At 56.6% G+C, this 19,696-nt stretch overlaps 1 protein-coding gene across 4 annotated transcripts in view; it reads right to left on the minus strand.

Moving 5' to 3' along the window:
* The window catches only part of GLI2 (GLI family zinc finger 2), a 253,944-nt gene that overhangs the window by 184,892 nt on the left and 49,356 nt on the right, over positions 1-19,696 (minus strand). For 2 of the 4 annotated variants that reach the window (XR_014294838.1, XM_082630342.1), the window contains exon 2: positions 109-262. Coding sequence is in view for 3 of the 4 variants with exons in the window: in XM_082630342.1 (XP_082486468.1) it covers positions 109-232 (124 nt within the window). In the remaining variant the exon portion in view is untranslated. Of the gene's footprint in view, positions 1-108; positions 263-17,785; positions 17,858-19,696 lie in introns of those variants that run through there. The other 2 variants (XM_082630343.1, XM_082630344.1) reach the window with 2 other exon arrangements.

The following is a 19,696-nucleotide window of genomic DNA, read 5'->3' on the forward strand; positions in this document are numbered from 1 at the left end:
CCCCCAAAAACCCAGCATGGCTGCCCGATGACATCGGCCTCCCGTCTCATTCAGTGCGAACGGGCTCATGAAAAACACCCCCCGCCAACCATGCAGAACAGAAAGTACCTCCTTGGGTGGCTACCGCGAGGGCCGAGGCCTTCCTGCCGGGGTCGGGGAAAGCGACGCCCTCCAGGATCCCACCTTTGGCTTCTTTCTTGTCCGTGGCCGTGGCTGAGGCGGACGTCTCCATCCTAGCCACGCATAGTCCTGGATGGCAGCCCTGGAGGAGGAGAGAAAGACACTCACCAACGCGGCCCCCAGACCCAGCCGGGACGCGCGACGCAGATTCCCACCCGCCGCCACCGCCACCGCCACGCGCGCCTTCTCTGATCATTGCGAAGGAGGGTTTAATCAATTTTGAGAATTCTTCGTTCTGAGGTTCATCTGGTCTTCTGAGCGACCTCACGGACCACGGCCGAGCGTTTTTCACTGCCTGTTCCCCCCGATTTTTCAAATCTAAGCAACAAGTTCCTAGTACCACGCGTGGCGACCAGCAAGAACCACCCTGAGAAATGGGGTCAGAAAGTAATGCCCCTCCTCTCAGGCTCACAGGACGAGAACAATCAATACAGGAACCGCGACCCAGCGGTCCTCAGAGGCAAGCCCTCATTCTCCCGTTTCTTTGCAGCTCACCGGCTCCACCTCTCACCTACACTCCACCTCTCACCTACGCTCCACCTCTCACCTACGCACGGGTGTGTTTGTTCCTTCTTTCATTCATTCGTTCACTCCTGCATTCCACAGAGTTTTCACCATTGACGCACGTGCACACATTCAGCCAATAGCTTTTCAAACCCCTGTTATGCATCAAGCATTGTGCCTGGTGCAGAAGATACAACCCACAGAGTTTACATCCTACCTGGGAGACATAATACGTAAAGGGGGAAGACAGATGTATATTTCGTCTCTCATTAGTGAGAGAGAAGGGCAGAAAGCAGGGGGGCAGGATAGAGCGGGGTGGCAAGGGCAGGGGGTGCTCCCGCCCTGCTTCTCTGAGGAAGGGATGGGATGCCACACGAGGGTCTGAGGGAGCCCCAGGCAGGCAGAGGGCAGAGGCGGGAGCCGCAGGCCTGGTGGGGAGGAGGCTGGCTTGTTGGAGGAGGAGCAGGAAGGTGAGTGCCAGCCCTGGAGGGTTTTGAGCAGAAGGGGGAGGCGACAGGACTCACAGCACAAAGGGGTCACTCTGCCAGTGTATGGAGGGCAGGTTTGGGGGATGGCGCACGACTGCAATGACCTGGGGAGATATTGGTTGCCTGGGTTAAAGGGACAGTGGCTCTGAAGGCAAGCGTTTTACTAAGTGATGCTTCATCATGTACAGATACTGCTAATTCAGTATTTGTATCAAATATTACAGAATAGACATTTGAAAGCCAATTTTCTTCAAAGAATGGGGGTAGTGTCAAACATGGCTCCGATTTTCGGCTGAGCACTTGGACGATTGCACAGTGGTGCGGTGCCGTCTGCTGGGATGGAGCACAGTGGGTGAGAAGCAGGTTCGGGCAAAAACCAGGAGCTGGGTCTGGGCCGCGTTAAGTCTGCGACGCCTATTAAGACACGCAGAGACTGAAACAGGAAGGACCTACTGTAGAGCACAGGGAACTCTATTCAATAACCTGTGATAAACCCTAATGGAAAAGAATATGAAAAAGAATATATATGTAAAACTGAATAATTTTGCTGTACAGCAGAAATTAACACAATGTCGTACATCAACTATACTTCAATAAAACTTTTTTGCAAATGGCATTATTTCATTCTTTTCAATGGCTGAGTAATATTCCTGGAGAATGTCATACTGAGTCAAGTCAGTCAGAGGAAGAGATATATCATGTAAAGAGAAAGGTATAGCTTATATGTGGAATCTAAAAAATGATACAAATGAACTTAAAACAGACTCACAGACTTAGAGAACGAACTTATGGTTACCAGGGGGGAATGGTGCGGGGAAGGGATACTTAGGGAGTTTGGGAGTGACATGTACACACGGCTATACTGTACACACGGCTATATTTAAAATGGATCACCAACAAAGGCCTACTGTGTAGCACAGAGAACTCTGTTCAATACTATATAACCACCCAAATGGGAAAAGAATTTGAAAAAGAATAGATACATATATTACGTGTCACGGAATCACTCTGCTGTACACCTGAAACTAGCACAACATTGCTAATCAACTTTACTCCAATAGAAAATAAAAAGGGTTTAAAAATTTTTTTTCAAGATAAGCAAGACTGTTGGAAATGCAAGGCAGAGCTTGGGGAGAGGCAGGGGCTAGAGATGGGAATATGGCAGCCACAGGGCAAGATCTCCAAGGGAGAGGGCGGAGGGGAGAAGTAGAGAAAGTTCCAGAACGAGACTCCGGGCATTCCAACATTTCCAGGAGGGAGAAGAGAAACCAGCCAAGGAAGTGAGCAGGGATGGAGGAGCAGGAAGGAAGAGAAAGTAAAATCACCAGGAGAGTGTGGGGGCCAGGAATCCAACCCAAGAAAGAAATGCCAGGAAGGATTATCTCCATCACAGGCTCTAAGAGGCCCCAGCGCTGCGCGGTGGTGACCAGGGCCCAGGTGGGCTCAGGGAGAGACAGAGGCACAGACGTTTAGTCAGGAATCTTTGCCATGAAAAGAAGAAAAAATGGGCAGCCACTGGAGAGAGCAAAGGAGGTCCACAGCTGCTGTTTCAGAAGGAAGGCAGGTGGGTCTGCACGCTGGTGGGAGGAGAGGGTTCTGGGCAGAGCCCGTGGATCGCGGGTGGCAGAAACCAAAGGCGATGGTCAGCACCATCCCCGGCGGCTGCAAATCTTACATCCGCAGGCCCCAGAACCTCACCTTTTAAACGTCTGCACGATACTCTCATGGTTTTCTAAGCAAAAAGCGGGAGTCTACGAGAGTGACGGGTGTGAAGCCAGAGGCGGCTGCAGCCTGGCCAGCCTGCTAAGCGAACAGCCCAAGCTCTGGACCTCCCGGATTTACCTCACCCACCAGACTGTCTGGTTTCCAGTCTTTCAAAACCCCCGTCCAGAAAACCCAAGATAGATGAGGGACAGGGAAATCTCCCTGAGGATTCTGGTGAGTTACAAGATTTCCTCTGGCTTGGAGACTTCGGGATTGCCAGCTGATCCTTTAAGCCTATTTGTATAATCTGTGCTGTAAGAGGCTGGCTGGCTGAGCTGCCACCAGCGACAGCCCCTGGGCCACGCCTGCTCCACCGTCTTTGCCCCCTTAGCCTGGCCGCAGGGACCACCCTCCCATCCACGTGGCCGGCACTTCGGGCCACTGTCCCACCCCATCCTCACCCCCTCATCTGATCAGCTGCAATTCCCATCATTTCACCTGCAAAGCACCTGGCCCGCGGGGCCTCTCCCAGCTGGCTGCTCTGCCAGGCATCCTTCCCTCTGGGTCCTGGGCACCTTCACGCCACCTCTGGTCCCCCTCCAGGTTCCCCTCTACCCTACAGCCAGGCACCTTCCCCGAACCAAAGCTGGCCAAGGCCTCGCTGAGCCCCTGGGGCCTTCAGGCAAAGTCTTCCTGGGTCTACCTGCAGCTTCATCTCCCCCCACCCCCACCCTTCACAAGCAGCCAGCCCTGACCCTGGACCACCCACCAGAAACCCTTCACCCTTTCTGTGTGATGGACTCCTACCCTTCCTTCAAGATGCCTCTCAGATGTCACCTCCTCTGGGAAGCCCCCCAGCTCCTGCCCAATCATGGTCACTTCTGCTTCCAGATCCCTACAGCATCCCAGTACCCCCATCTGTATTCATCATCACCACCAGGTCCGGAGCTGCTCCCCACTCAGGCTGGCACGGATCAACAGCTCAGGAGTGCTGGGCAAGGACCCTGCACCTCTGAGGCAGGAAATCACAGCTCTTGGAAATACGAGTGATTTTGTGAACAATTGGAGTTTTCTTCCCAAGAAGGTCAGGTGAAGGAATTTAGGCTCAACTTTGAAATACACCTTGAATTTGGAAGTAAGGACAAAAATCAAAATGAAGCTGGAACGACAAGCCTTGAACAAGCATTGACCAGGTGCCAAGCTCTTTGCAAGAGTGAGTTCATTTAATCCTCACAACACTTTACATAGGAAGAAACCAATGCTCAGAGAGGTGGATAACTTGTCCAAAGACGCACAGCTTAAAAGTGTCTGTGCCAGGCCTTGAACCCAGGCTGTCTGGCCCCAAAGCTGTACTCTGGAGCATCACAGAGAGCTGTCCTTCGAGTGAGGACCCTGCAGTGCAAAGGGATTTGCCCCAGAATTCCCTGGCATCATTAAGGTGCTTGTTGAGTCTGAGGAAGCCTATGCCAGAAGCCCAGGAGGATTCGACACAGGCCCTGTCCTAGTGCTGCACCCAAGGAAGCGAGATTGGTGGACGGGGACCACCAGCCAATGGATAGGCAAAAGCTGAGGCTCTGTCCAGGACCGCCTGCCAACACCACGCCCCTGCGGGTGGCACCGTCCATTGAGGCTGACCAGGATGGTGGGGGGGAGGAGTTGGCAATTGTACATTCTTCCCCTAACTCTTTATTTCAGAATTCTTTATGGACAATCAGCTTCGTGCCTCACATTGCAGAAGGCCAGGAGCTGGCTTCCACCCCAAGTGAACTGGGTGTCCTTCCCCCCGGTCCGGCACTTCTCATATAGCCTGGCCATAACCTGCTATGTACCCACCTGGCTCCCTGCTCAACCATGACCTCCTCCAGGCCAGGGCCAGGCCTTGCGCCCCTGGGTCCCCAGGTCCAGCTGAGCACGTGCTCAGACCCCTTGTGGACGGGACAAGATGGGTCCAGGGAGCCAGGCCAGCACCTGGAGGGCAGCAGGCTTGAAGGACCAGAAACCAGGACAGGACTCAAGGCCCCCACAGGGTCGGCCCAAGTGACCAAACCCAGGCTGCTGGGGAGCATCCCCAAAGGCAGATGGGCAACTGAGGCCAGCAACTCAGAATCCTTGGACTTTAGCATCAGGGATGCCAGGGCCAAAAAGAGGATCCGTCAAGAAAGGACCACGACAACGTCTGATAAGGGACGTGAGGAGACCGGAGAGAAGAGGGCCTGAGGGTTTTCTTGGGGCCCAGCAGCCGCAGCTGCCTCATGCCAGCTTCCCCACGGCTCACGTTGTCAGAGGGAATGGCATCCTCCCGATTCTTACAGAGGAAGAGGTGAGCTGCCCAAAGCCAGTCTCCATGGAGGGAGAGGGGCCAAGTCTAGAGCCAGGTCCTCCGGCTGGAATGCTGCCCGAAGCCTCAGAGCGAGGCCACCCCAGGACCAGGTGGACATAGTAGCAGGGAGGGGGTGTATTCAGATATTCAGACGGCAGTGGGCCTGGGAGTGCCTGGGCGTCCACGAGCGCCCAGGGGGAGCTGACCCAGTCGGGGTGGGGGGTGTCCCCTGCAGGGACCACTGTGTCACAGGCCTCGTTTTCTACAGATCATCCACGGCCCTCCCCCTCCCCCTCCCTCCCAGGAGAGGAAGGCAGCAGACAGAGGCTGCGTAAGTCACAGGAATTACCGGGATTAGCACAATTTCTGGGTAAACACCAGGCGCCCGGGGTCCCAGGAAGCCCACCTGGGGACAGCAGAGCGGGACCTCGGGTCCCCAGACCTCAGCTGGCGGCCTGTGGTATAGGCTGGGGGACTGCCCATGGGCTCCACAAAAGCTTCCGGAACAAGAGGGGCTGAGAGCGCAGCGCCCACAGGGCAAGGAGAGAGTCAACACCTCCACGTTACCCAGGAAGCCACGCTCCTGGGCTTCTGCCGGGGAAAGGGGGGACACCGGACCTGCAGCCAGGAGAAGATCCCTTTCCATTTGGAGCTGCACACAGGGCCCCTGCCCCCCAGGGTCTCGGGACCCCTGGGGGTGCTGGCAGCACCCCGAGCCTCTGAAAACACTTCTGGTCCTTCTCCTGCCGATTCCGATGTTACAGGTTCAGGCAGAGGGTGGGGGACAAAATATCCAAACTTTTAAACAAAGCTCCACGGGTGTTTCTGATGCACAGGCAGGTTTAGCAAAAAACTACATGGGGTGCTTCTAAGACTGCTTCCAGCTTCTAAATAATTGGTAAGTTCCAATTAAAGCAAATGAATGGAAATAAATGTATTTTTATCTTTGTTAATTTGGAGCCGGAAGTTGGTGTTTCCCTTGGGCATGAAGGTGGTTAAAAGGCATAGAGCCTGTGAGCCTGCCCCCAGCACAAGCCACGGGTGGGCTCACACCACGTCACAGGGCATCACCTGTGCTCACCATGGTGCTGCACTCAAGGTCAAGGTCGGCATTAGACACCACCCCTGCACCTTGCCAGTTGTGCCAGCAAAGAAGCACATCTATTAACCTATGATCGCTGCAGTCAGTACCATTGGCCTCCTTCGTAATCCTATGCATTTTATTTTTTTACTGACGTATAGTTGATTTACAATTTGTGTTGGTTTCAGGTTTACAGCACAGAGATTCTTTTCCCTTATATTTTATTACAAGATATTGAGTACAGTTCCCTGTGCTATACAGTAGGTCCTTGTTGGTTATTTTAAATATAGTAGTGTGTATATGTTAATCCCAAACTCCTAATTTATCCATCCCAATCCTATGCATTTTATCCTATGCATTTACAGCATTATCCTGAGGAGGGGGCCACAGCACAGCAAAGATGAAGAACTTGGAGTGAAAGGACGGGCTTGAAGAATAAATTAATAATCAGAGGTCTTCCCTGCTGGCTCAGTGGTTAAGAGTCCGCCTGCCAATGCAGGGGACACGGGTTCGAGCCCTGGTCTGGGAAGATCCCACATGCCGCAGAGCAGCTAAGCCTGTGTGCCACAACTACTGAGCCTGCGCTCTAGAGCCTGCGAGCCACAACTAATGAACCCGCACACCACGACTACTGAAGCCCGCACGCCTAGAGCCTGTGCTCCGCAACGAAGAGTAGCCCCCACTCGCCACAACTAGAGAAAGCCCGCGCGCGGCAACTAAGACCCAACGCAGCCAAAAATAAATAAATTTATTTAAAAAAATAATCAGAGGAGAATGACCGAATCGCTCTGAACCCTGCAATCCCCCCACCTGGCTGCTCTGAGCTCTCCTGATGAGTGAGTCACAGGAACGAGAGCATCTTCCCCAGGCGAAATCAACCTCCGGGAGAGAGGTGAAACCTCGCTTCCCAGCGATCCCAGCCACTCGGGGCCCTGGTGTTCTCACCTCCTGTCTGATCTCGCCCGTGCGGCACACTGCCTGGGCCCCACACGCATGGGCACACACGCAGAGCACACACAACCTACAGCAACAACCGTGACCACGTACCCAGTCACCTGTGTGAGCGTGGGCACACATACACACAGTCACACGTTCATACAGGGCCACCCACAAGTGCACACACAGTTACATACAGATGCACATGCACGCACACACACATACACGTATGTGGAGAGAGATACAGACACACACACACACATACCCTGGATACACATACACATAATAAACACCCGGCCAGCCTTGATCATAGACTTATTTTTGTGATCAAATGAGATAAAACACGTGAAAGTTTCTGGAGTGAAAAATGCGTCGCCAATGCAACACTGATGAAAGGTAATAATAATTAACAATTGGGGGGGGTTTTAATTTATTTATTTATTTATTTTTGGCTGCGTTGGGTCTTCGTTGCTGCGCGCGGGCTTTCTCTACTTGTGGCGAGTGGGGGCTTCTCTTCGCTGCGGTGCGCGGGCTTCTCATTGCGGTGGCTTCTCTTGTTGCAGAGCACGGGCTCTAGGTGCACGGGCTTTAGTAGCTGTGGCACGCAGGCTCAGTAGTTGTGGCTGGCAGGCTCTAGAGCGCAGGCTCAGTAGTTGTGGCGTATGGGCTTAGTTGCTCCGTGGCATGCGGGATCTCCCCGGACCAGGGGCTGAACCCGTATCCCCTGCATTGGCAGGCGGATTCTTAACCACTGCACCACCAGGGAAGTTCTGGTAATGATAATTATAACGACACTGTAACTAAAAAGATGGTAGCAGACTCTCTCTCTCATGGCCCCAAGGTCCCGAGGACTCGTCAACATCCTCCCTGAGTGGATGACTGAGTCTTCCCATCTCCCGTCACCTCAGTGTTGCCATCTGGAAAATGGACATTCTAAAGGGCGCTCCAGACCCTAGGGACAGCCGTCCAGCGCCACAGTGCCGGGGCAGCCACGGGAAAGCAAAGGGCGTCCTAGCCCGTCATGCTGGAGGCATGAGGGAGCCAGACATGGGCTTCAGCTCAGCCCCCCGGATCAAACTGACACTCGCTTTCCCATCCTGAAGGGACCGGGGAGGGGGTGAGGGGAGGGCTCCCCAGGACGGCGCCAAGCTGGGGACACTCTGCTTGCCCTTCACGGCCAGGGACAAAATAATCTTCTTTTAAAATGTGTGTATTTTCCTCTCCAGGGTGAGAGACGTTGGTGCTTGGGCCAGCGCGGTCCACGTCAGCGGTGTGTCCAGCCACACGGCTTTCCCTCTCTGAGCCTCCGTCCCCACCCCTGTAACACAGAGCATCCTCCCTACTCCCAGCATGGTTAAGAAGGCGGTCAAGCTTCCCCGCAGGGCCGTGAACACCCTGCAGCAGTGGCTCTGCAAACATCAGGTCCCCAGTGGGGTTTGGCCCAAGGCTGGCCAGGCAGGCGAACCTCTACAAGCGGGCACCCTTTTCCAAGGAAGACAGGATTGGGGGAGACCGAGGTTTAGGTGAGGAGTTGTGCCTCTGGAGTCTCGGACACACCTCTGCAGCGCCAGCCAGCCAGCCTGGCTGCCACAAGCCCAGCTGCTCCCAGGAGCTTCAGGTCAAAGACCTCCCCTCTACCTGCTGTGGCCAGAGGCGGGCACCATGCAGAAACCACTCTCCTAGCGGGGCACCTGCTTCTTTATCGTTCCTTGAATGTATTTTTCCAAGTAGGAAAGCTCCCTCATGTGCCCGGCCCCTGGGCTTGCTGGTGCGCAGGAAAATAGATCATGACCCCAATGCACTGACTTGCTGGGCCAGAACAGCAGCCAGGAGGCCCCACGATGGGAAATGCAGCAGCCAGCCTCAGATAAGGGGAGATGGGTGTCAGGACGGCCGGAGCTGGGCAAGAGGCTTTTTCTTTCCGGGAGGGTGTGCGTAAGAGCTCACCCTTCAGATGGCATTGCAGCTTCCACTCCCTTGCACGCGGCTTCACTCCCTGGAAATACCAGGTCGTCTCCATCCCCCTGCCTCTATGCCATTGCTTTCCCGCCCAGAACATTCTCTCCTCCCTGCTCTATGGAAGGAAGCCGCGCTTTAAAACTTGGGAAGCCTGCCCTAACGCCCTCCCACCTGAACCCTAGTCAGAGCCAACCCACCTCCTGGTGCCGCTTCTGAGACTTTGACAACACCCCCTGCACACGTCAGCAGCAGCCGGCGCCTTCAGAGGGGGGGCACACGGGGACGGCAGACTCTGGAGAAAGGAGGTCCACGTTCGCATCCCAGCGCTACCTAGAGCGATGGATAAGAACCGAGTCCCCCCAAGCCTCAGTTTCCTCATCTGTAAAATGGGGATGACAACGGCGTGTCCCTCATGGAGAGGATTAAGAACACAGGGCCTGGCATATACAGGGATCCCGACTCAAACGCTCACCACGTTCTCCTAACTGCAGCCCCAGCGAGACCACACACCTGTCTGCCAACTGGGGCAGGAAGACCTGACTCAGGAGCCCCGGCACCGGCAGCAGGCCTGTCCGAGACTGGACAAGGCAGCCCCTGGCCCCCCTTCCTCTCCATCCTGACCCCCCACCACCACAGGCGTCTGGGCCTCTGGGCTCTAACGTGCAAACGCTCAGGTTGGCATCTCTCCGGAACGTGCTGTGCTGATTCCAAATGCTGCTGTCTGTCCCCTTCCTCCGTGGACAGGCCCAAAGCAGCAGAAGTCCCGAGCAAGGCCCGGGGTCTCTCCCCGCCCCGCCCCCCCCCCCCAGCAGGCGGCCAGCAGAGGCAGGCCCAGCGCAGCCCCTGGGCGCGCCGTCTGCGAGGTGAACAAGGGGTCCGCTGTGCAGCCGCCAGGCCAGACCCAGGTATTTTAACAGCTGCATTGTGTGCTTCTGAGGTGCGATTCCTGAGCCGGGGGAAAACAAGCTGTGCCTCTGCCCCAAGGAGGAAAAACAGAGGCCCTGGGCAGGCTGCAGGCCGGGGAGGCGCCCACCCGCAGGGGCCCGGTGGTGGAGGGCGCGGCGGGAACGGGCCTGGCGAACCGGCGTCACCGGCACCAAGGCCCCAAGGCCCCGCCAGGGCCCCTTCATCCGAGCCTGGGGAGGGGCGGGAGCCAAGGACAGAGACCCAGTGAGTGGAGAAAACCCCCGAAGGAGGCTCGGAGGCGGGAAAAGGACCAGAAAGGCGGGGAAGTGGCTGCATAGCAAGGTCCAAATACTCTCCATGGCACCAAGGCCCCACTCCGGGATCTGCCCCCATCCACCCCTCCAGGCTCACCGCCCCCAGGTCCCGCCCGAAATCGCCCAGTTTAACGCGCTTCCAGCTCTGCCTGCAATGCTACTTCCCCAGAGCCTGTCCTGCCAGCCCCCCACCAGCCCAGTTCTGCCTTTTGCCCCCCAGAGGGCAAACTCCCGCGTCACTGTATTCTTTTATTTTTTTTTCTTTTGGCCACAGTGCCTGTGGGATCTTAGCTCCCCGACCAGGGATCGAACCTGCACCCCTGCATTGGAAGCGTGGAGTCTAAACCACTGGACGGCCAGGGAAGTCCCAATGTGACCGTACACTGAGTACCGCTGCCGTGGCCACCCCCGTTACGCCGGCTCCGGAGAAAGGCTTAGTCCACGTTTGATGACTGACACAACACACAAACTGAGAGAACCCTCCTGTTCTCCTAGCCTCACCTCGAGCCTCGTTGCCCACAAGGCTCTGGCGCTCTTGGGACCCACAGCAGCACAGGGGAGGTGGACGGCAGCACAGGCTGGCTGTGAGGCCAGGAGGGGGCGCTGTCGGCAACCCCTAATGCCTATCACAGGCAGCGTTTGCCAGCTCAGCAATGAAAAAGGTCTTGAGGGCAAAACCGCTCCTGGCATACGAACTGCACGCCTTCCCTTAACGCGTAAACCCTTGGGAGGGAAGGCTTTGCCGTGGACACTGCTGAGGACCCAAGTCTATGGAAACGTACCTCCTTTGCTGTAAGCCCACACTATTTTCAAGACAAATAAAAAATTGAGTGTCTGTTGGTTAAAAGTTGCTTTTTGAGCCATTACGCATCGCAAGGAGCTCTTTGCCCCTAGTGGAACTGTAGGCTGGGGAATGGCATTTTGGAGTCAGAGGCACGGTAACAGGTGGCTTTGCCACGTGCTTCTAATCATAACCCAGACCATGGCCCCTAGGTGCAGGGGGACCCCGGCCTCGGCCCAGGTCTGGGACACCGCGGGGGCGGTGTCCAGGTGCAGACCCTGGACAAATCTCTCCAAACATCTGGGCGCAAGCGACCAAAGTCACAGAGGCTCTCCTGAGCAGCGGCCTGGGCAGCGCTGGCCCCCAGCTGGGTGGCAGGGGCAGCTCTGGGCTGGCTGCAGGAAGAGGCTAAACTTGTCCAGAGGTGAAGAGGACCTAGGTCTGATCTCCCTGCTTCAGGCCTGCTGAGGACCCTTGACATCACAAGGCTGCCAGGCAAGGAGCCCCTCTAGGGCCCAAAACACATCTTCCTCTGATCCCAGAGTCCAGCACCAAGAAAAGCCTCCAGAGGTCACCTGGTAACGTCCCCTGCCCAGGCAGCTCATATACAGAGCAGCCCCTTCCTTGCCAATGATGCAAAGGAACTATCACAAGGCTCCCTACCAGTTCATGCCTCGGCTGGCTGGCCTCAGCTGACCACGTCACTCCCCTGTCCGAAGAGCACCGTGACTCGCTCGCTGTGCAACTCTGGGTAAGTGTCCCCCCATCTCTGGGCTCAGCACCCCACCAGCGAGATGGGCAGGCAGGACCCCCCGGGGAGTGTCATGTCATGCCACAATTGGGTAGAAACAGGAATTTGGGCACGTGGGGAGCACAGACAGGACACAAGTAAACAGACCCCAGCCACCTGCATCCATGGACCAGCAACTGTGTACTGAGCACCAACAATCTCCTAGGCCTGAGGTCTCCCTCTCCGCAGGTGGTGCTGGGCCCGGGATAGGGAGCACAGCAGGGTGGGGAGGGCTGGCTGCAGATCTACGGCGGCTGCTCCGCCCTCAAGGCTCTGGGGGGACCCAGGCCAGTGGGTGGGCCGGCATCTCCTGCTTCAGCCTGCGCAGCACCCTGCTCTGACTTGCCCGGCCACGGCCTTCCCCACATGGCCCAGGTGATGCCCGCACCCAGCTCTTCCATCGGTGTCTCTGCCAGACTCAGCCACGGGTTTTCCCCAGGCTGTGCCAGCACCACCCTGGCCACTGAAGCCAACAGGAGTGTCCTGCCTTTGGCTGGCAGCTTTGCACACCTGCTAAGCTGTCCCAGGTGGGACTGGGACCCTGCCCGGCCAGTCCCCACCTCTCCTGGGCTTCCTGCACGCCTGGGAGACCACATGCCGGCACACTCCCTTCCCGTCCCCTGGCCGTCACACATCACAGCTCAAACCGGTTGTCTGGGACCCCAGGCCTGGAACCTGACACCCACTCAGCCCTAGGTGGATGGGCTGCAGCCTGAGGACCTGCCCACTCAGGGAGGCCAGGGAAGTCCCAGGGCTTCACGACTCAGGACAAGAGCGAGATCACCATTTCCCAAGGGCCCACTGTGTGGCAAGCCTGGGCTGGGACCTTGATCGCAAAGGTGAATTAAACACAGCACTGCTCTCCCAGAGCGCCCAGCCAAGGGGGGACAGTCCTGAAAGGAGACAGACAGTGACAATGAGAATATGCTTCCTGATAGATGAGCTCAGGGGGCCACAGGGGGCCTGGGCTAACCTGAGGGAGGTCAGGTAGGCTTGCTGGAGAAATAGGTGAATAAGCATCTTCAAAGGGAGGAAGGCGAGGTCCAGAAAGGTCTGCTAAAGCAGATGGAGGGCAGTGTCTGGGCTGCGAGCGGGAAGCTGGAGGCCGGTGTCCAGCAGAGGGTGAGTACTGACCCTCAGAGCCTGTGGAAAACTGCACATCTGGGCACACGGAACCCCCAAGGCCCACACCCTCCCTACGTCTTCAGCCTTGTTCCCACCAACTCAGACCTCATCCTTCACACGGGGGTGTTTCCAGAAGTCTGCAACCCCCAGACACTGCCTGTCAGCCTCTGCGATCATGCTCTCCCCACCGCTGCCCAATGAACTCCTGTTTATACCTTGAAGCCTAAGGCCAGCACCACCTCCTCCAGGAGGGCCTCCAGGGTTCCCACATCACACAGCACTCGGGAGACACTTCCAGTCTGTGCTTAACCATCTCTCCGGGTGGTCTGGCTCTTTGACATTTGCTCCCAGCCCCTGACACACTGCCCAGCACACGGTCAGTGTCCTACAAATATGCAATGAGTGGGAGCCATCAGAGTAATAAACCCAGCGTTCTGAAGTCAGCCGTCTCCTAAACCATCCCCCACTACTGCCTGCCACACAGTCGATGGCTGTTAAAGTTATTTAACTGTCCCTGAGAGTCTGACAGAAAGATGCAGCCTAGAAGGTGCCTGATAGAACGCACTACCTGAAATTCTACCATTAGAGAGTCACTTCTCTGGCTAAAAAAAAAAAGTCACCTCCTACTCACTACCTGAAATTCTACCATTAGAGACTCACTTATTTGAAGCTTTTTCATTTTTCAAGAACAGCCTATTGAAATGCAAAGTGCCCTGAGGTAAGGTCGGGCCTTAAGTGGCTCTCATATAAAAAGTTAATGTCTCTACGTAGAAGGGAACAGGAATGGAGCGGACTGGAGGGAGGAGGCTGGAGGGGAGTGAGGGGTGCCAAAATCCCTGCACAGTTTGCTGATGGCTGTCCTCGGCTCTAACCGCCAAGCCACACTCTCCTGATGAAAAGAGCACGCCTCTCTGCTTGTACCCGCACTTCAGTGCTTCTTGGCATGACACCACACGCAGAATGAAGTGGCTTTGTAGTGTGTGCTGCTTGTTCTTCCCCCCCCTCGATGAAGCTCTCCAAGGGACACTCAATCAAGCCCCTTTTGTTCCCAGGGCCTTTGGAAGGCTTCCGGAGAGGAAATGAGAGGACTCTTTAAAGCCCAAGTCTACTCGCGGCCCCGCAGATCACAGGCTCCCTGCCAGAGCCGCCCCCCACCCCGGCCTGATGTGTGAGTCGGGGTGCCACGGGTGGGTAGGCTCTGGACTCCTGACAGCACCACCCCCGGGAAGATGCTCCAGGACATCCCAGCCCATGTCAGAGACCAGGGTGACACGCAAGTTCTCCTCAAATGAGGCGAGTCCTCCAAAATGGCCAGAAGCCACAGAGAAGGTAAAGGGTTAGGTGCCCCGGGTCACAGGACTGTCACCCACCGTGGTTACTGGGAGCAGGGTACCCGCCCCAAGGCACGTCGCATGACTGGGAGGCTTTGCGTCTGGACTTTGGGTCCACACGTAGAAGAGGCACTTCTGAACCTGGGTCCCACGACTCCTTCCCCAATGTCACCATACCCAGTCTCTCCAATCAACCACCACAGATGCGGAGAGTCCACCAAGGGATCCCAGCAGGTGGGGAGCCCCACAAGGTCCCAGAGGTCGTCAGAGATCCAGTCACCAACCTCCCATCCGACTCAGGAATCCACTCCAGCAGGTGAGAAACTGGGGGTGAATTTGACCCCCAGGGGGATGACTGACAATACCCAGAGACATTTTTTATTGTTTCCAAATTGTGCTACTAGCTGCTAGTGGGTAGAGGCCAGGGATGCTGCTAAACATCCTGCAAGGATCAGGACAGCCGCCTACAGCAAAGAATTACCCAGCCGAGGTCGAGAAACCCTGATCTAGAGTCCTCTAGACACTTCATCATCCAGCCTCTGCGTGATCACCCCCAGAGGATGGGGAGCTCGCCAAAGGAGACGCAGTGCAGGGAAGCACCGGATCCAAAGCCCGGGTCGGCCTCTTGCTGGAAACTGTGGGCAAGTGACCCAGCTCCTCCTTACTTTAGAATCTCTTGATGGAAAACAGAGCTAAGAATTTGATGTTCCAGGGCTGTTACGAATGATTGTGATTTCATGACTATGAAACATCTAGACAGCGCCTCACAAGCAGAAGGTACTTAAAGAAAAGGAGATCTGCTGGGTGGCGCGTGGCTTTAGGGTGTACCAGGGAGCAGAACTCCAGCCAGCCTGACTACTAAAAGCCCACCACCTGCAGGAAAGCATCTGCTGAGCCCCAGGCCTGCCACGGACCAGACCACGTGCAACATGTCCCCCCATCCATGCTGGCAAAGCCCTGGCAGCCACCTCCATGGTAACAGGAGGGAGATCGTTTCTAATACATTGTATTTTAGCAACACAGTGGAAGAGTATTGCAGCTATTTTAGGTCACTGTTATAAAGACAGAAATGTTTGAGGTCGCGCGGGAGGTGAAAATAAAGCAAACTTGAATGCATCCCGTAACTGCAACTGGAGAATAAACTGGAGACAATATAGAGGGAAAAAACTCTTGCGTTAGGATGATGGGACTTGGGGTCATGCTGGGTTCTGGCAATGTTCCTTAATGTAAAGTCACACTGCTTTTTCCGTTAAAATGCTCTTTAGTAATGAAAATAGAGAAAATGCCAGGAGACGTTACAAATCTAGCCTTACTTCTAACCACGAAGGACAGGGGTGTAGGAGTAATCTCGGAAAGTGACCCGTTTTGAGGGGGCGTGGCCTCCCAGGCCTCAGAAAGGGGGCTACTGCTTCCGGTGCCCCGACAGCAGCAGGGCAAAGGAGGAAGGTCGGCCCGCCCAGCTCCTCTGCCTGCAGAGAGGAGGTCCCTTCAACGGCCACCAGAGCAGGCTTCCCCTCCTACAACTTCACTCTGAATCGTCACCACCTTCCTCTTACAGAGGAGACCCTAGGACAGAGAGAAGCCAGGCAGGAGACGCAGCCTGGGGGTCTGAGCACTTCCCATTCACAGCCCCCACGGGGTCCAGCATCCACCAGGGTGTCTGGCTTCCCATCCTAAATGAGGCCCCTCCCCTTCAGAGGCCAGGAAACTGGGCTGGAAACCTCCAGGCGGGCCCCAAATCTTGGGCAGCCCCAAGTTGAATTTATCAGAAATACTGTGAAAACGGTCTTCAAAACCTCAGTCTCCCCCTACATCTCCCCTCCCACCAAGGGCCCACTCCAATCATCCCCAAAGGAAATGTTCAAAAGTCCAGAATTGTGCCAGCCGCTTTGCTTCTCCTGTGACCCAGAGCACCCAAGCCAGAGCCATTGAACCATCCTTGCCCGTGACCAAGGCCCCACGAGGGCTGGAGTACGGCCAGGTCGGGGGAGCCTGTGCTGAGACCCTCCGAGGTGGAGGTGGACCCTCTGGACCCCTGCCTACCTTCCCTCCAGGAGAGACAATGGCCACAGAGTGCTGGGCGTGGAAGGGCCCAGAAAGGGAGCAGGAGATCCAGAAAAAGCCAAGGGGCGAAGATTTGGGGTAGAGCCGGCGGGAGCTGATATTATAGAAAAACCCCTGCTTCCTTCCCCAAAGGGGACCGGACATGCCTTATCTCCCAAACCTGACGAGGGGACCCCAAGGGGGATAAGGACTTGGGGGCCGCATGCCCACTCCTCGTAGAACAAGAGAATCATTAAAGGTAAAAGAAGAGCCGCCAACAATGAAACTGCTTTCTTGCCACCAGCAGCCAAGCGCCCACCCATTCTCAGCGACCAGGCACCAGCAAGGCAGAGGCCATCAGCCTCCTGCACAGGTAAGAAACTGCCAGAAAGATCCAGCACCATGCCCGGGTGACATCACGCCTCCGACCCAGGCCTCCAGGTTCAGGCATGACTGCTGCTTCCGACAGGTACCGCCTTTCCTAAATTCCCCAGGACGCACCCCACCCCCAGGGTATGAAATCCCACCGCCAAGAGGCTACCTGTCTGGGTCCTGTTTTTCAGTTCCAAGAGGCTTGGCTAAAATGGCCACACCTTTAAGAGATCCAGAGGAAAACTGAGTCGGGGGATTCAAAACTACTGAGCTCCTTCCCGTGTAAGAGCCCCTTCCACGTCACTGGTTTGCATCTTGACACCCACGAGGAAGGTACTGTTCTGATCCCCATTTTAGAGATGAGTAAACTGAGGTTCAGAGAAGTCAACAGTAAACTGCCCCGAGCTGCAGAGCCAGTGCCAGTGTGGGCAGGTTTGGCTCCAAAGCCCCAGCCCTGTTTCCCTGGGAACTCATCACACCCCCCGCCCACAGGTGGTGTCCCACACGCCTGCCCCCTCCACACGGGCCCTGGAAGCTGGGAGGGCCTGGCCCCTGCTGGGTGCTCGACTTTTCATCTCCCAGCCCATCCTCCCGACAGCCCCAGGTGTGGGCACAGCTAGTTGCTCCTTTCCCAGACGCGTAAACGTGGCAGAGAGAGGCTTCTGCCGAGAGCCCACGGGGAGTAAAGAGACGTGCGGGGGACCCGTGGCAGCCACTCAGGACTCGGGTGCATCAGGCCCGGACAGCAAGGATGCCTCGCTGGGGTCAGCAGACAGCCTGACAGCTGTGGGCACGGAGCCGGGGGAGGGGGTCACCTCGCCAGCCCCCTGAGACGTAACATTGCTCAGAAACACGTCAGAAAAGCCTCCCCAGAGCCTGACACCGTGCTTCACTGGGAGAGAGGAACCGGGCCCTGGGAACCTCTGTGCCACGACCGCTTGGAGAACTCACATTCCGCTCCGGGCCTCGGTTTCCACATCTCCAGTACTTCCGTGCACCCTCCAGGCCCCCTCGGGCTCCGGTTTACGTGCTGGAACCGAGGGAAGGGAAGGAGCATCTGAGCAGGGCGGGCACGGGGCGACATCAGGGGGGCTCGGAGACAAGCCTGCAGGAGAGCCAGAGCCCCGGCCCCTGGGGCTCAGCTCCCAGGGCCTGGGGAAGAGCCAAGAGAGAGCCAAGGTCTGGCTGCTGGCTCTGTTCCCGGCATATTTGGGGGTCTGTGGGCCAGGCCCTGGGGACAGAAAAGGGGTCCCTGGAGCCTGCCCGCCCTGGAGCCTGCCCGCGGAGCACTCACAGCAAGGCAACGCCCACAACAGGTAGGAAAGGTAAGACAGGTGCTGAGAAGTCCAGGTAGCAGGGGACAGCCAGGGACCAGGCTGCACGGGAGGAGAACAGGGGCCAGAGTCTGGATTTGATACGGAAGGAACTGGGAGCCACTGAAGGCTTTGAGCCAAGGGGAGACAGGATTAACGTGCGTTTACACGGCGAAGCTTTGCGTCCCGATACCAATGCTCCTTGACACTTGGCAACCAATGGCTTATTCTAGACGGCCTGTGGGTCCCCCACAAGCCCCTCCACTTTACCTCTACTGGGCCAAGCCCCCGACCTTGCAGTTTCTGAGCCCTTCCAGAGGTATCCAGTTGTGAGGGTGGATTGAAGAGCAGGTCCACCAGCGAGCGTCCCTGTCGTGGTCCCTGTCACGGTAACTCCTGGTGACGGACGGGCAGGGCCATCCCGCCCAGAGCATGGGGAAGGCTCACCCGAGAGGGACCCTCGGAGAGGGCTACGGGGATCTGAATCAGGGGAACAGTGTCCTCCTAGTGGCAGGGGACAGCTTGGCCAGGGCCAGGCAGATGAGGCTCCCAGGCCCAGCACTGCCACCTACCAGCTGGGGGACCTCGGCAGGAGGCTTCACCTCTACGAACTGAGGTTTCCTATCTGTATCTGCCAGGAACTCCATCGATTCCTAGGGAACCAGGGCCTCCGCATTCGTCATCCCCCCTCGGATCCCGGGACACCCGCCTGCGGGGAAATCCATCTTCCTGCTGGAGAGATGGAGTGAGTGACAGCCACCCCCACGCCCCTGGAAAGGCTTCCGCAGCGTCTGCTTTGAGCAGTCATGTCTCTCTCTTTATCCCTCTCCCTTACCTTCCTTACTCTCTTTCATCCCTTTTTTTCTCTCTTTCTTTCCTCCCCTCTTCTCCCACCCTTGGAAGGGACACCCCACCAGGCCCTGCGTGTCCGCAGAGACGGCTGTCTGCCCAACAGAAAGAAGGAACGGAAGATGACACAAGGCCAACCTCCCAGCCGGAGCCCAGCACTTAGACCTTGGTCTCAACACGCCTGCCTCATCCGAATCCAAGGAGCGTCTGCTTTCCGGCTGCTAAAGGGTGCGTGCCTGTGTGCATGTGTGCGTGTGTGTGTGTCCACACCGGGCTTCCCTTTTCATGATGCTAAGTGAGACCTGAGTAATAGATGCCTTTCTGAGCACTGAGAAACCCCAAGATATTTACGTACTGTGGAGAAATAAATGTTTTGCCGGATCCGCATTCCTTCCGCATGCAGTGATGTCTACGGGGCTGAGAAAGGATGCGGGTGTTGTTTTCTTTCCCCACTTGCCTAAACACAAACACACCCGTGACACAACACACACACACACACACACACACGCTGACCCCAGACAGCACCAACCTGCCCTCCGCCAGGTGTGGGCAGGAGAACAGAGGCGGCGGTTCCAGGTCTGGGGGGGCAGGACCGCCACGTGCTGAGGGTCACACCCCAGCCCCACCCCTAGTTCGCTGTGTGTCCTTGGTGAGCTGGCTAACGTCTCTGTGCACAGTGAGCTAGATGACATGGCACCCC

Source organism: Mesoplodon mirus, assembly GCF_964341445.2.
Source record: "Mesoplodon mirus genome assembly, chromosome: 8".
Lineage (NCBI taxonomy): Eukaryota > Metazoa > Chordata > Mammalia > Artiodactyla > Ziphiidae > Mesoplodon > Mesoplodon mirus.